General features: G+C 38.4%; 1 protein-coding gene across 1 annotated transcript; it reads left to right on the top strand.

Annotated features, from left to right (window-relative positions):
- Nucleotides 1-5,726: 5,726 nt before the first annotated feature.
- On the top strand, nucleotides 5,727-15,121 carry phlda1 (pleckstrin homology-like domain, family A, member 1). The gene is made up of 2 exons (XM_061913974.1): nucleotides 5,727-6,416; nucleotides 14,743-15,121. The coding sequence occupies exon 1, from the start codon at nucleotides 5,924-5,926 to the stop codon at nucleotides 6,386-6,388; it is 465 nt and encodes a 154-aa protein (XP_061769958.1). The 5' UTR covers nucleotides 5,727-5,923; the 3' UTR covers nucleotides 6,389-6,416; nucleotides 14,743-15,121.
- The last annotated feature ends 1,726 nt before the right edge of the window (nucleotides 15,122-16,847 follow it).

The following is a 16,847-nucleotide window of genomic DNA, read 5'->3' as shown; positions in this document are numbered from 1 at the left end:
CTTTTCCCCAGCAGTTTTTGCTTCGTCAGCATGCATCTCCTTTTGGGGTCAGCAGAAGGCGCTGTTGCCTTGTGTTGACATCTATTTCTGCAGGCTGGCTACTTTTCAATTGACCTCATTCATATATTGTATTTATTTATGAAAGATGTTTTTAAGTTAAATGTGTTAAATGATAATCATGTCATCGGCGGTCACTCAAGCGAGTATGATTATCCTCGTGGTAGAGGTGTATCCCTTCTATGGAGGATGCATATGCGTGTCTTAGTTTTAACATGGGGAGACTGGTGCACAGACAGTCACCACATGATCCTTGACAGGATCGGGTCAGGGTCCAGTGGCATGGAGTCCAAGACAACTGGGGACCCTTGTCCGCTGCAGCCGTTGTGGTAGTTCTAAAATCTACCGTCTTTCGCCTGCTCTGCTGTTGAGGTCTTCACCGTATGGCTGGCTAGGAGGCAGTCCGGTACTAGGCCTTTGCCAAGGGCCACCTGGGGTCACAGTAGAAAATGGGTTAACCTCCTAGTGCCCAAAGACCCCCATAGAGGAGCTTCCATTGCTGGATGCACTTTAACGTCATGCCAAGGACACAATATAATAATAATATTATAACCATGTTCAACACATATATTCCTTTCTTTCATGAATATAAGTTGGTGTATTACCTGATTCAGATGACTTGCATTGATTGGAATCAGACAGTTATGATAATGTCCACATTTACAAGTGGAGGGGAAATTTATTTTCTGTCCAACACCACATGAAAGTGGTTGCTTTTTGGCTTCTTATTTGTCCAGCTGCCATACTCCTTTTTATACACTTTCCAACGGGGTCACCAAAAGTTTTGACCCGAGGCCGCATTGGGTTTAAACACATGTTAGGTCAGGAAGAAACACAAGAGGCTATTTCATCCCTACAAGCCTGTTTCGCAGGTTTCCCTGCTTGTCAGGTGATTTTATAAAATGTATAACCCGGCCCCTGGCAGGAGATTTTAAGAAATCCCCTGACGAACAGGGAAACTTGTGAACAGGCTTGTAGGGATCAAATAGCATCTTTTTCCTGACCTAACGTATATTCCGTTCTGCCCCGGTGCTGAGCACTGTATAATGGATAAACCACAGAAACTTTGACTATATGTATACTATATATATATATTTATTACACACACGTTCCATAAAAGCAGAGGCCATTTGATCCCTACAAGCCTGTTTTGTCCTGGGGATAAAATGTATAACCCGGCCTGCGAAATGGGGAAATCGTGGTGCGGCATAGCTCGGTTGGTAGAGTGGCAGTGCCAGAAACTTGAGGGTTGCAGGTTCGATTCCTGCTTCTGCCATCCTAGTCACTGCCGTTGTGTCCTTGGGCAAGACACTTACCCACCTGCTCCCAGTGCCACCCACACTGGTTGAAATAACTTAGATATTGGGTTTCACTATGTAAAGCGCTTTGAGTCGCTCGAGAAATGCGCTATATAAATATAATTCACTTCACACAAATAGGCTTGTAGGGATGAAGTAACCTGAGTAATAATATATTATTACAGAGGCTATTTTTAATCACTACAAGCCTATTTCGCAGGTGTCCTCGATTTATTTATATATATATATCTGTCTCATTGCAGATTAGACAAACTGCCTTTTCCTTACATTGAACAAGAAAGTCATGACTGATATTTAAAAATAAAAATAAATGATTTTTTACATTTCCCCCAACAATTTCGCCATTTTTTTCCTCTCCTCGTGCACTAATTGACTGAAGGCGCGTGTACATGCTGCACTCTCGCCAGACTTTGTGGAGTGAGCGTGATGAAGTCTCGTTATCGACAGGAAAATGCATTTTTAGACTATATGATCGGCCTGAGCGGCTGGGAGACCCTGAAACAAGCGATAGTAGATGGATTGATGAATGGGTGAGAAAAGACAGAATTAAAAAAAAAAATTTAATAGGGACTTCATGCGGGCCAGACTTAGGAAGCTTGCAGGCCAAATCTGGCCTGTGGGCCGTAGTTTGGGGACCCCTGCTTTACAAGAAATACATTAGCGGCAAACTCCGTAGCTTGTTCACACCAGTTTTCTGAGACTCTTTAGTTCGCGCAGGCAGGAACTCTGCAGTCGGTCTTTAGAGTTTTGACGGCAGGTACGACGCAAGAGTGTTGAAATAGTGTTTCTCTCGCCTCCCTGTCGGTCATTTTTTCTTAACAATCTCACAGCGGCCAGAGTCATCTCACAAAACCCTCGGCTGTCAATCTTCTCTAAGACAAGTTATTGCTATCGGTTTCTTCTTGAACAATATGCCGAGGGCCGATTAGAAAGACATAAAAGCTGCAGTACAAAAATGGCCCTGACTATTTGGACACGCCAACAATCAGATCAACCCTTTACTCCACTTTATACCACAAAAGGTTCCCAGTAATTTAGTTGCAGATTACAAACACGTACAGTTTGACTAGGATATATATATATATATATATATATATATATAAAACATTCTCTACATGTTAAGGAGTAGATAGGACATCTTATTTAATCAATCCACTTAATGGCAATTATGTTAGCTTCCTGTTCTCAATATGTAAAGATTTCTCTAAACTAAAGTCCTCTCTAAATAGTTAATTCAGTTGTAATCCACCTGACTCATCCCATTTTCATTCAATTTAAGATGTTTATCCTATTTATTTATACTTTTAGCCAGTCACTTTGACCTCACAACCTGCTTTTATGACCATAACTATGATGGACGCACATGAAGCAAATTTTAATGAAGCTTATTGCATTAATTCTACAATAAATTAGTATGTTCTTGTATTCTTAAAAGTACCACTAGATGGAGTCCAAGTACCATTAGTGGAACTCTTGCCACTGTTGGCCAATTACGAACTTCTGTTCTCTATAAAAACATTAAAATTTTGTTTTTGCAGTTGCTATGTTAATGTTTGATTGCCAAATCGGGGCCTGTAACAAACTATATTTGTGTATATAAATTCCAAAAAAATGTGCATATGGTATATAAAATGTGTGTGTATGTACATCTGCATATATATATATATATATATACACACACACACGCCATAGTGACAAGCTGTAGAAAATGTGTATGCGAATAAATGTGTGTGTGTATGTATATGTGTGTGTGTAGATATATATATATATGTATATATATATATGTGTGTGTGTATATATATATATATAATGTGTGTGCATATATATGTATTTATATGTGCGTATATATATATGTGTATCTGTTTATATGTATATACATGCCATAGGGACAAGCTGTATGAAATGTGTATGTATATATGTGTGTGTGTATATATATATATATATATATATATAAATGTGTGTGTATATATTTATATGTGTATATATATGTGTGTGTATATGTATGTATACAGTATATATATGTATGTGTGTATATATATATATGCACGTGTGTGTGTGTGTGTGTATGTATATATATTTGTGTATATATATATATATGTAAAATGTATACCGTATTTTCTTGAATTGCCGCCGGGGCGCTATTTATTTTAAAACCTCTTCTCACTCCTGTGCTTACAGAAGGCATGCGGTAAAAGTAAGCATGTGCTAATTATATTTAAACCTCTTCTCACTCCGGCACTTACCAAAGGTATGCAGTAAAAATTTGAGTGTAATGTAAGCTTGGACTTTAAATCCCACTGAAACGCTCTTAATCTTCTTCCCTTTAAGCGATTACAAATGATAGGTAATGAAATCAGCCTCCTCCATTTTGAAAATGATGACAGGGGAAGTGTCACTCGTGATGTCACGAGTTTGACCAGGCGGTAATACTAAGCATGCGCTAATCATTTTGGGAAGCGAGTTTGACCTGGCAGTAATTCAAGGCAGGCGCATACTATATGCCCTGCGGCAATTCAAGGAAATACGGTACATATAAATATACATACACATCTAATTTTCCCTCCAATTTTACATATGTGAGCAAACGCCAAAACTCCTTGAGCATTCAGTGGCGCACATGTGAGCAACGGCAGACTTGCACACTGTTATCCACTTATCTTTTCTTTTGTATTTTGTGCGTGGCCTAGATTTGCCGTGAGCAATTGCACAGGAGCGTACCTTTTTAGAGCAGTGGTCCCCAACCACCGGGCCGCGGCTCGATTGGTACCGGGCCGCAGAATTTTTTATAATTTTAAAATTTTTTGTTTTTATCAAATCAACATAAACACAAGATACACTTACAATTAGTGCACCAACCCAAAAAACCTCCCTTTTTCATGACAAAGAAGAAGAAGAAAAAAGTCTTGGCCATAGTGGAGTTTGGAGTCTGCCTGTTTGAGGCTGTGGACAGGTGTCTTTAATACAGGTAACGAGTGGAGGACAGAAGAGCTTCTTAAAGAAGTTACAGGTCTGTGAGAGCCAGAGATCTTCCTTGTTTGAAGTGACCAAATACTTATTTTCCACCATAATTTACAAATAAATTATTTAAAATTCCTACAATGTGAATTCCTGGATTTTTTTTTCACATTCTGTCTCACAGTTGAAGTGTACCTATGATGAAAGTTACAGACCTCTGTCATCATTTCAAGTGGGAGAACTTGCACAATCAGTGGCTGACTAAATACTTTTTTGCCCCACTGTATATATTTATGTATATATATATGTGTGTGTGTGTGTGTATATGTTTAAATACCTTATGACCCCGTGTTTATCACTGATTACGTGTCTAAGCATCCTGGTGAGGTGTATTCAACTTTTATTTATATATATATATATATATAGCAATACATGACACATTTGTGTATGAATGTATTTTAAAAAAACGGTAAAATATTTTAAATACATGTAATATATGGGGGGAAAAAATCAAGTGCTGATATACATGTGTACATACAAATACATATACACCATAGGAACAATCTGTAGAAAACCATATCCATATATATATACAAGCAAAATCATAGTTTGTTGAAATGGTGTATGAATAGTTGGTTTACATTGAAGTTATTTTTTATTTTTTGTTAAATGTAATTCAGAATACCCTGCGATGAGGTGGCGACTTGTCCAGGGTGTACACCGCCTTCCGCCCGATTGTAGCTGAGATAGGCACCAGCGACCCCAAAGGGAATAAGCGGTAGGAAATGGATGGATGGATAGTTCAAAAATAAATATTTTAAATACATGTAAAATAGGGCTTCACGGTGGCAGAGGGGTTAGTGCGTCTGCCTCACAATACAAAGGTCCTGCAGTCTCGGGTTCAAATCCAGGCTCGGGATCTTCCTGTGTGGAGTTTGCATGTCCTCCCCGTGAATGCGTGGGTTCCCTCCGGGTACTCCGGCTTCCTCCCACTTCCAAAGACATGCACCTGGGGATAGGTTGATTGGCAACACTAAAATTGGCCCTAGTGTGTGAATGTGAGTGTGAATGTTGTCTGTCTATCTGTGTTGGCCCTGTGATGAGGTGGCGACTTGTCCAGGGTGTACCCCGCCTTCCGCCCGATTGTAGCTGAGATAAGCGCCAGCGCCTCCCGCGACCCCAAAAGGGAATAAGCGGTAGAAAATGGGACATGTAAAATAGGGGAAAATAACAACTTAAGTGAGATTTTTTTCTATTTCAATAGTTTATTGAATAAACGCGTGTTAGGTATATTAATGTGTGAATTCCGGATATTGAAGTTAATTGGATTCTATTGTGGCGGTGTACCTATTTGAGTGGGCGCTGGGGGAACTATAAATGTGCGTCTCGGGGGGGCCACTCGTGTGGGCGGTGCAGCGGTCAGACCACCCCCGCCCACCTCAGACAGCCAGTCGTGCAAAACAAACCAGCCGCCACAGACAATCCCCCCACCGCGACCACAGTGTGCCGCGTGTCCCGTATGCCTTCACCCTCTCCGGGGTAGACCTCCGCGTCCGAGTCGGTCCGCGCCTGGAAGCCGCATTGAGGCGAGGATGCTGGAAAACGGGAGGAAGGTGCTGAAGGAAGGCGTGCTGGAGAAGAGAAGCGACGGTCTGCTGCAGCTGTGGAAGAAGAAGCTGTGCGTCCTGACCGAGGACGGCGTGCTGCTGCTGCCGCCCAAGCAGCACGATTCCCCGCAGCAACACCAGGGCGGCCCCGGGGGGGAGGCGGGAAAAGTCAAGGAGCTCCACTTCGCCAACATGAAGACGCTGGACTGCGTGGAGCGGAAGGGCAAGTACGTCTACTTCACCGTGGTCATGTCCGAGGGCAGGGAGATCGACTTCAGGTGCCCGCAGGACGAAGGCTGGAACGCGGAGATCACCTTGCAGATGGTCCGCTACAAGAACCGTCAAGCCATCCTGGCCGTCAAGTCCACCCGCCAGAAGCAGCAGCTGCTCGTCGTCCACATGCCCGCTCACAGCCGCAAGACCCTCCGGAGCTCGCCCAATGTGGCGTGACCTGCGGGCCAGTCGTGCACCATCTGCGGTAAGAGGAAGGGAGACGGCGGGGGAAGGTGTATGGGGGGGGTGGACGGTCTCTCTGGTCCCTCTGGTCCGGGGACCACCCCGGGAACCCCCGTGTAAACTGGACCGGTACTTTAGTCCTGGATCTTAATATTTTAATTTATCACCATTTGGCTTCTTTTTGGATGTTAACTGGCAGGTATTGATAAAAGATCAATGCATCAACTAGTAGGCAGCATTTGTAAAAGATTACTTTATCAAACCTCTGATGGAAATTACGTTACAATTTCATAATAGTAAAAAGACACAATTGTAATAATGTATACACACAAACTCCATTTCCATATGAGTTGGGAAATTGTGTTAGATGTAAATATAAACAGAATAAAATGATTTACAAATAATTTTCAACTCATATTCCGTTGAATTTGCTACAAAGACAACATATTTGATGTTCAAACTGATAGAAATTTTTTATTGTGAAAATAACTTTGACAAAGAATTTGGGAAAGAAGGCAATAAATACTGATAAAGTTGAGAAATGCTCATCAAACACTTATTTGGAACATCCCACAGGGTTGCAGGCTAATTGGGAACAGTTGGGTGCCATGATTGGGTATAAAAGCAGCTTCCATGAAATGCTAAGTAATTCCCAAACAATGATGGGGTGAGGGTCACCACTTTGTAAGCAAATTGTCTAATAGTTTTAGAACAACATTTCTCAACAAGCTATTGCAAGGATTTTAGGGATTTTACCATCTACGGTTCGTAAAATCATCAAAAAGTTCAGAGAATCTGGAGAAATAACTGCACGTAAGCGATAATATTATGGACTTTTGATCCCTCAGGCGGTACTGCATCAAAAACCGACAATGTGTAAAGGATATCACCACATGGGCTCAGGAACACTTCATAAAACCACTGTCAGTAACTACAGTTGGTCGCTACATCTGTAAGTGCAAGTTAAAACTCTACTATGCAAAGCAAAAGCCATTTATCAACAACACCCAGAAACGTCACCGGCTTCGCTTGGGCCCGAGCTCATCTAAGATGGACTGATGGAAAGTGGAAAGGTGTTCTGTGGTCTGACAAGTCCACATTTCAAATTATATTTGGAAACAGAGGATGTGGTGTCCTCCAGAACAAAGAAGAAAATAACCATTCGGATTGTTATAGGCACAAAGTTGAAAAGCCAGCATCTGTGATGGTATGGGGGTGTATTAGTGCCCAAGGCATGGGTAACTTAAACATCTGTGAAGGCACCATTAATGCTGAATGGTCCATACAGGTTTTGAAGCAACATATGTTGTCATCCAAGCAACGTTTTCATGGAAGCCCTTGCTAATTTCAGCAAGATAAGTGTTACAACAGCATGGCTTCATAAAAAAAGAGTGTGGGTTCTTTCCTGGCCCGCCTGCAGTCCAGACCTGTCTCCCATCGAAAATGTGTGGCGCATTATGAAACGTAAAATACGACAGCGGAGACCCCGGACTGTTGAACGACTGAAGCTCTACATAAAACAAGAATGGGAAAGAATTCCACTTTGAAAGCTTCAACAATTAGTTTCCTCAGTTCCCAAACGTTTATTGAGTGTTAAAAGAAAAGGTGATGTAACACAGTGGTGAACATGCCCTTTCCCAACTACTTTGGCACGCGTTGCAGCCATGGAATTCTAAGTTAATTTTTTTTGCAAAAAAAAATAAAGTTTATGAGTTTGAACATCAAATATGTTGTCTTTGTAGTGCATTCAACTGAATATGGGTTGAAAATCATTTGCAAATCATTGTATTCTGTTTACATTTACATCTAACACAATTTCCCAACTCTTATGGAAACGGGGTTTGTATATATATAAAGTGCAACTTTAAAAAATGTCTACACTTAGCTACATTTCAAAAAGGGTTAAAATAGATTTCTGACCTATAAACAAATACATCATGACAAAGTTCACATTGTACAAAACCAGTGAAGTTGTCACGTTGTGTAAATGGTAAATAAAAAAAAGAATAAAATGATTTGCAAATCCTTTTCAACTTATATTCAATTGAATATACTGCAAAGACAAGATATCTAACGTTCGAACTGGAAAACTTGTTTGCAAAATTTGCTCATTTGGAATTTGTGTTGGCCCTGCGATGAGGTGGCGACTTGTCCATGGTGTACGCCGCCTTCCGCCCGATTGTAACTGAGATAGGCACCAGCGCCCCCGCGAGCCCAAAAGGAATAAGCGGCAGAAAATGGATGGATGGATGGATGAAATTTGATGCCTGCAACATGTTTCAAAATAAGCTGGCGCAAGTGGCAAAAAAGACTGAGAAAGTTGAGGGATGCTCATCAAACACTTATTTCGAACATCCCACAGTTGAACAGGCTAATTGGGAACAGGTGGGTGCCAGGATTGGGTATAAAAGCAGCTTCCCTGAAATGCTCAGTCATTCACAAACAAGGACAGGGCGAGGGTCACCACTTTGTCCACAAATGCGTGAGCAAATTGTCCAACAGTTTAAGGACAACATTTCTCATCTAGCTATAGCAAGGAATTTAGGGATTTCACCATCTATGCTCTGTAATGTCATCAAAAGTTTCAGAGAATTGGAGAAATCACTGAACGTAAGCGGCAATCCCCATGACCTTGGACCTCTCATGCGGTACTGCATCAAAAAGTGACAATGTGTAAAGGAACACTTCAGTAACTACAGTTGGTCGCTACATCTGTAAGTGCAAGTTAAAACTCTAGTTATGCAATGCCAAAGCCACCTATCAACAACACCCAGAAACATCGCTGGCTTCTCTGGGCCCGAGCTCATCTAAGATGGACTGTTGCGAAGTGGAAATATGTTCTATGGTCTGACGAGTCCACATTTCAAATTGCTTTTGGAAACCGTGGACGTCGTGTCCTCCGGAACAAAGAGAAAAAGAACCATCTGGATTCTTATCGGCACAAAGCCAGCATCTGTGATGGTATGGGGGTGTATTAGTGCCCAAGCATGATTAATGCTGATGGGTACATACAGGTTTTGGAGCAACATATGTTGCCATCCAGGCAACGTTATCATGGACGCCCCTGCTTATTTCAGCAAGACAATGCCAAGCCACATGTTACAACAGCGTGGCTTTGTAGTAAAAGAGTGCGTGTTGAGCAACTTCAGCTGTATATCAAGCAAGAATGGGAAAGAATTCCACCTGAAAAGCTTCAAAAATGTTTCTCCTCAGTTCCCAAACGTTTACTGAGTGTTGTTAAAAGGAAAGGTGATGTAACACAGTGGTAAAATTGCCTCTGTGACAACTATTTTTGTAATGTGTTGCTGCCATTAAATTTTAAATTCATGATTATTTGCAAACAAAAATAAAGTTTCTCAGTGTGAACATTAAATATCTTGTCTTTGCAGTATATTAAATTGAATATAAGTTGAAAAGGATTTGCAAATCATTGTATTCTGTTTTTATTTACCATTTACACAAAGTGAAAACTTCACTGGTTTTAGGTTTTGTACTTGGCAGAACTGTTCCAAGGTTGTTGAACTCGAGGGTCAGTCTGGGTTCTCATTTTGTGGTGACGTCTGTTGACTTAGAGAATGTTCTCGGTCTAAAAAAAAATTTTTTTCACCAGAAAATAATTCTTCAATGGTCAAGCATGAGTTTTCTGAGCTTTGTTCCTTTATAAAGAAGGTTCCACCAATACTTGTATTGATTTATCATCTCACTCTAGACATGTTCAGTAACTTTTAACAGCTTTATCACTGCTTTGTTTTTCATACTAAATTCATTACATTTTATTGTAAAGTTAAAAATATATAAACATTAATGAAAAATAGTTATTATATTGATATAAATTCAGAATTTTGGGAAAGGGAAAACATGTTTTGTGATGGATATATGTGAAGAGTAGTTTGAGAGGATGGTTGAAAGGTCGAAATCGGGTTTAAAAATTGTACAAAATTTAGAGAATTTAAGACATCGTAGAACTATAAATACGTTCATTCATTTAAATGGGAATTTCCTGGAAATTTCAGAAAAACTGGTAAAGAGTTGATGTTGGAATTTTTGGAATCGGTTGACAAATGTTGACGTAGTGACAGTTTGAATTGAGGATGGGTGATTTGGAATTCCTGGAATTACCAGGAAAACTGGGAATTTTTATGGGGAAAAAAGAACGTGTTGTCCCAACTAAAAATAATGTTTTGAAAATGGAATGGTCAAAAACGGTTAAAAACTGGACTGTGAAAACATTCCAGGAACAGGTAGAAATAGGGCTTTGGGGAAAACTGGGAATTCCTGGAATTTATTTAACTTGGTAGTTAGATCGTCCAAAGTGTGTGGATGTTGGAATGGTTCAAGTTGGATGAGAAACGTGAGATATGGAGTAGATTGTGTATTTCATCGTCAATGGGGGGGAAATTACCAGAAAACCGGGAATTTTGGTAAAGGGAAAACATGTTTTGTGTTGGATATGTCAAGCTTTCCCCTGATAGTTTGTCTATGTTTTAGTTTTCCTCTGCATTTTTCTGTTTCCTCTGTGTTTAGTATCTCCTGTCTAGTGCTCTTATTTTGTCAGCTTCCTGTCTTGTTCCCTCAGTGCTATGTTCCTCCTCAGCTGTTGCTGATTGGCACCTGGTCACACCTGTTGCCAATCAGCCCGCTCCTATTTGTACCCTCTTCGTCTTGTGTCAGTTGCTGGATCATTGTATTGTCATTCGGACTTGTCGTTGCCATATGTTGCTCTTGTCGTGTCTGTGATTCTTTTCAGCTATTACCTGTCATGCGACATTTGGTCCTGGTCGTCGTAGCGGTAAGCTATTCTTGTTAGCCATTAGTTATTTCTAGTTTTTCTGTTTGCTATCCACTAGCTTCAATGCTAAAGTTCCTTTTTGTTTTCTAGCTTCCAGTGCTAGCTCCCTTAGTTTGTTATTCCGCCCACGTGCGTGCTTTTTGTTTGTTCTTATTCTATTATTTGTATTAAATAATGTCTTCATATTCAATGCCTGCCTCCGTCTCTGCATCTTGGGGTTCGACAACAAATAACTCTGACAGGATATATATGAAGAGTAGTGTGTGAGGGTGGTTGAAAAGTCAGAATCGGGTTTAAAAATGGTGCGAAATTTACAGAATGTAGGACATTGTAGAACTTCTAATACATCCATTTGAATGGGAATTTCCTGGAAATTTTGGGAAAACTGGGAATTTTTGGAAATATATATACTAGCACAATTGTCCCAGATGATGTGAAAGGGTTGATGTTCGAATTTCTGGAATCGGTTGACAAATGTTGACGTAGTAACAGTTTGAATTGAAGATGGGTAATTTGTAATTCCTGGAATTACCAGGAAAACTGGGAATTTTTATGGGAAAAAAAGAACATTTTTTGGCTCAACTAAGAGGAATGTTTTGAAAATGGAATGGTCAAAAACTGTAGACTGTGAAAACATTCCAGGAAGAGGGGAAAATAGGGCTTTGGAAAACTGGGAATTCCTGGAATTTATTTAACTTGGTAGTTGGATCGTCCGGGGTGTGCGGATATTGGAATGCGGATATTGGAACGGTTCAAATCGGATGAGAAACGTGAGATATGGAGTAGATTGTGTATTTCATTGTCAATGGGGAGTAAATTACCAGAAAACCGGGAATTTTGGTAAAAGGAAAACATGTTTTGTGTTGGATATAGGTGAAGAGTAGTGTGTAAGGTTGGTTGAAAAGTCAGAATCGGGTTTAAAAATGGTGCAAAATTTAATGAATGTAGGACATTGTAAAACTATGAATACGTCCATTTGAATGGGAATTTCCTGGAAATTTCGGGAAATATGGGAATTTTTGAAAATATATATATATATTAGCACAATTTTCCCAGACACATTTTTGGAATCGGTTGATAAATGTTGATGTATTAACGGTTTGAATTGAAGATGGGTAATTTTCTAATTCCTGGAATGATGGGAAAACAGGGAATTTGTACGGAAAAAAGAGCATTTGTTGTCCCAACTAAGAGGAATGTTTTGAAGGTGGAATGTTCAAAAACTGTGGACTGTGAAAACTTTATATTCATATTTAGTATTTAGAAAATGTGGGGCATCGTAGAACTATAAATACGTTCATTCATTTAAATGGGAATTTCCGGGAAATTTCGGGAAAACTGGGAATTTTTAAAAAATAGATATACTAGCACAATTGTCCTAGACCAGGGGTATCCAAAGTGCGGCCCGGGGGCCATTTGCGGCCCGCAGCTAATTGTTTAGTGGCCCGCCACACATTCTGGAAATGCTATTGCAAAAATAAAAACACTAAAAAAAAGTAGGATGAGTTGAAATCTAACGGGGGAAAGTTGCCATGCAGGCTGTTTGTTTTTCCTTTGTCTTTCTTTATTTTGCTCTTTTTACCAATGCTAAAAAAAACGTAAAACAATTTTTTTTTTATAATGAATTATTGACCTATTTAAGGCTCTAATGTTTTATGTGGAAAATTTTATGTGCATATATTGTGACAAAAGAGCATAAAACCAACAAAATAATAGTTCAAACGTAAAATCGACAGATACATCTGAATTTGATCTCGTAACTTAAGTGTTGAAAGTAAAACTAATAATAATAAAAATGTATCATTTTATGAGTGGGGGACCTTTTGGATACCAAAGATATTTAGTGGTATTTTATTAGTTTTTTCATTGTGATTACTCAGAAATAATAATACATTTAAATCAATGTTGTCCGGCATTATTGATCTTTTTAGGGCTCCAATTACTTCAGATCAAACATTGCTTTCTGAATGTTTTGCACTGGGGGAAATACTGCATATTTCAGTTTTACTATAAAAAACAAAGTTGTCTTTGACGTAAAAGGCATAAAACCTTTATATCAACCTGAAGTTGATATAGATATTTATTTGTAAGCGTTACATAAAAAATGAAAATAATAATTTGACTTATTTTTAACATGTTAATGACGGAGACCCTCTATGGTCCCTGGGAGTCCTAAAGGTAAATAAAAAAAGAATCCATATATGTAGTTATGGTTTGAAAATGAAAAATATCAAAACGGCCGTCGCATGGTTTAATTTTTCCGTTTGTGGCCCTCAGTGGAAAAAGTTTGGACACCCCTGTCCTAGACGATGTGAATGGCTTGGTGTTGGAACTTTTGGAATCCATTGACAAATGTTGACATAACAGTTTGAATTGAAGATGGGTAATTTTCTAATTCCTGGAATTGCGGGAAAACTAGGAATTTGTATGAAAAAAAAGAGTGGCACTTGATGAATACTTAGGTCTACTACGCTACTGTATTGTAATGTTGTCATTATGGTGGTATTTGATTAATACTTAGGTCTACTACACTATTGTATTTTAATGTCATTATGGTGGTACTTGATGTATGGTGGTACTTGATGAATACTTAGGTCTATCATGCTACTGTATTTTATTGGTGTTGTTATGGTGGTTCTTAATGAATACTTAGGTCTACTACACTACTGTATTTTAATGTCATTATGGTGGTACTTAATGAATACTTAGGTCTATCACGCTACTGTATTTTAATGTTGTCATTATGGTGGTTCTTAATGAATACTTAGGTCTACTACATTACTTTGTTAATGTTTTCATTTTGGTGGTACTTAATGAATACTTAGGTCTACTACCCTACTATATTTTAATGTTGTCATTATTGTGGTACTTGATGAATACTTAGGTCTACTACACTACTGTATTGCAATGTTATTATGGTGGTACTTGATGAATACTTAGGTCTACTACGCTACTTTATGTTAATGTTTTCATTATGGTGGTACTTGATGAATACTTAGGTCTACTACCCTATTATACTTTAATGTTGTCATTATGGTGGTACTTGATGAATACTTGGGTCTACTACGCTACTGTATTGCAATGTTATTATGGTGGTACTTGATGAATACTTAGGTCTACTATGCTACTTTATTGTAATGTCATTATGGTGGTAATTGATGAATACTTAGGTCTACTACCCTACTATATTTTAATGTTGAATTATGGTGGTACTTGATGAATACTTAGGTCTACTATGCTACTGTATTGCAATGTTATTATGGTGGTATTTGATGAATACTTAGGTCTACTACGCTACTGTATTGCAATGTTATTATGGTGGTACTTGATGAATACTTGGGTCTACTACCCTACTATATTTTAATGTTGTCATTATTGTGGTACTTGATGAATACTTGGGTCTACTACACTACTGTATTGCAATGTTATTATGTTGGTACTTGATGAATACTTAGGTCTACTACGCTACTGTATTTTAATGTTGTCATTATGGTGGTACTTGATGAATACTTTGGCCTACATGGTGAAGTGTGTCTAATTGATGGTCGTACATCCTTAGGTTCCCTGGACACTGGAGGATGAACACACACACACACACACACACACACACACACACACACACACACACACACACACACACTTTGTCCGGGACTCTTCCACGTTGGTGACTTCCTCCCAGACAGGAAGTGACCTCACCAGAGACTGAGGGACTAAAAAGCAGGTGAAGGTGACATTATTTATTTATTACACATGTAAATAGTTTTTTCTACAGAACAGAAGTGTTGTCGCCGCACGAGCGTAGACAGGAAGTGCGCCTCTCTTCGGTCTTATTAGAAGGCTCCTCCTACTGTTAGTGCAAAGCAACGTTCTCTAATTGTGCTCGAATTCCGTCCGATGTCACTTTTTATTTGCCAGTAGAAATAAAAAAGATGCTGTCATGTTGGTGTGTTTATTGATCAGTGAGCTTCATGTTATTATTTATTCTGTTTTCCATCGAGTTTTTAGGTTTTTTTTAATCAAATCTTTCTTTGTGAGGATTTTTGCCATGAATTTGTCAAATTTGTGTTCTTTATTTGATTTATTTGACACATTGGAATTTTTTAGGTCATTTAAATTTTCTGCTAGTTTGTTGTGTTAGCCTAGTGCTAACTGGTCCCCACATTGTTAGAATTATGCTAGCATAGTTTTGTGTACAATTGTCCCCCAAACGTATTTATAGACCTTCATTGTTTATAAACATTTAAATAATGACCTCACCAATCAGTTCTATGATTATCAGTTGTGAAAAGTTAGTAAAAAAAAAAAAACCTTGGTTATTTCATGTTATTTTAAATTAGAACATTGTCGCGGCCATTATTGGCATCATGCTAAGCTATGTTAAATCTTTTGTTTGACAGGATGTGTGTTCTTTATTTGACCATTAGAATTTTAAGTAAGTCATTTACAATTTTTTGCTAGTCGTTTGTTGTGTTTGCCTAGTGCTAACTGGTCCCCACATTGTTAGAATTATGCTAGCATGGTTTTGTGTACAATTGTCCCCCAAAAGTGTTTATAGGCCTTCATTGGTTATAAACATTTAAATAATGACCTCACCAATCAGTTCTATGATTATCAGTTGTGAAAAGTTAGTAAAAAAAAAAAAACTTGGTTATGTCATGTTATTTTAAATTAGAACATTGTCGCGGCCATTATTGGCATCATGCTAAGCTATGTTAAATCTTTAAATAATAACCCCAACAATCCGTTTTAAATGATTATCAGTTGTAAAAAAAAAAAATTAAGTTATTTCATGTTTTCATTTTAAATTAGGACATTGCGGCCATTGTTAGCATTATGCAAAGGTAAGTCAAATATTGTGTCCGACAGGATCCGTGTTCTTTATTTGGTTTATTTGACACATTGGAATTTTAAGTGAGTCATTACAATTTTTGGTAGTTGTTTGTTGTGTTAGCCTAGCACTAACTGGTCCCCACATTGTTAGAATTATGCTAGCATAATTGTGTGTACAATTGTCCCCCAAAAGTGTTTATAGACCTCCATTGTTTATACACATCTAAATAATAACCCCAACAATTCGTTCTAAATGATTATCAGTTGTAAAAAAAAAACATCAGTTATTTCATGTTCTCATTTTAAATTATCACATTGTTAGCATTATGCTAAGGTAACTACATTTTTTTGTCTGACAGGACGTGTGTTCTTTATTTGATTTATTTGACACATTAGAATTTTAAGTTAGTCGTTTTGATTTTTGCTAGTCGTTTTTTGTGTTAGCTTAGCGCTAACCTGTTTGTACATTGTTAGCATTTTTCTAGCGGGGTTGTGCAAACAATTGTCCCCCAAAAGTGTTTATAAACATTTAAATAATGACCTCAACCATCAGTTCTAAATGATTATCACTTGTGAAAAAAAAACTCCGTTATTTCATGTTCTCATTTTAAATTAGCACATTGTCGCGGCCATTGTTAGCATTATGCTAAGGTAACTACATTTTTTTGTCTGACAGGACGTGTGTTCTTTATTTGATTTATTTGACACATTAGAATTTTAAGTAAGTTGTTTCGATTTTTGCTAGTCGTTTTTTTGTGTTCGCTTAGCGCTAACCTGTTTGCACATTGTTAGCATTTTTCTAACGGGGTTGTGCAAACAATTGTCCCCCGAAAG

The sequence above is a fragment of the Nerophis ophidion genome, linkage group LG10 (assembly GCF_033978795.1).
Source record: "Nerophis ophidion isolate RoL-2023_Sa linkage group LG10, RoL_Noph_v1.0, whole genome shotgun sequence".
Classification (NCBI taxonomy): Eukaryota; Metazoa; Chordata; class Actinopteri; order Syngnathiformes; family Syngnathidae; genus Nerophis; species Nerophis ophidion.
The sequence above is the reverse complement of the archived record's forward strand: the minus strand, read 5'-3'. Positions and strand labels throughout refer to the sequence as shown.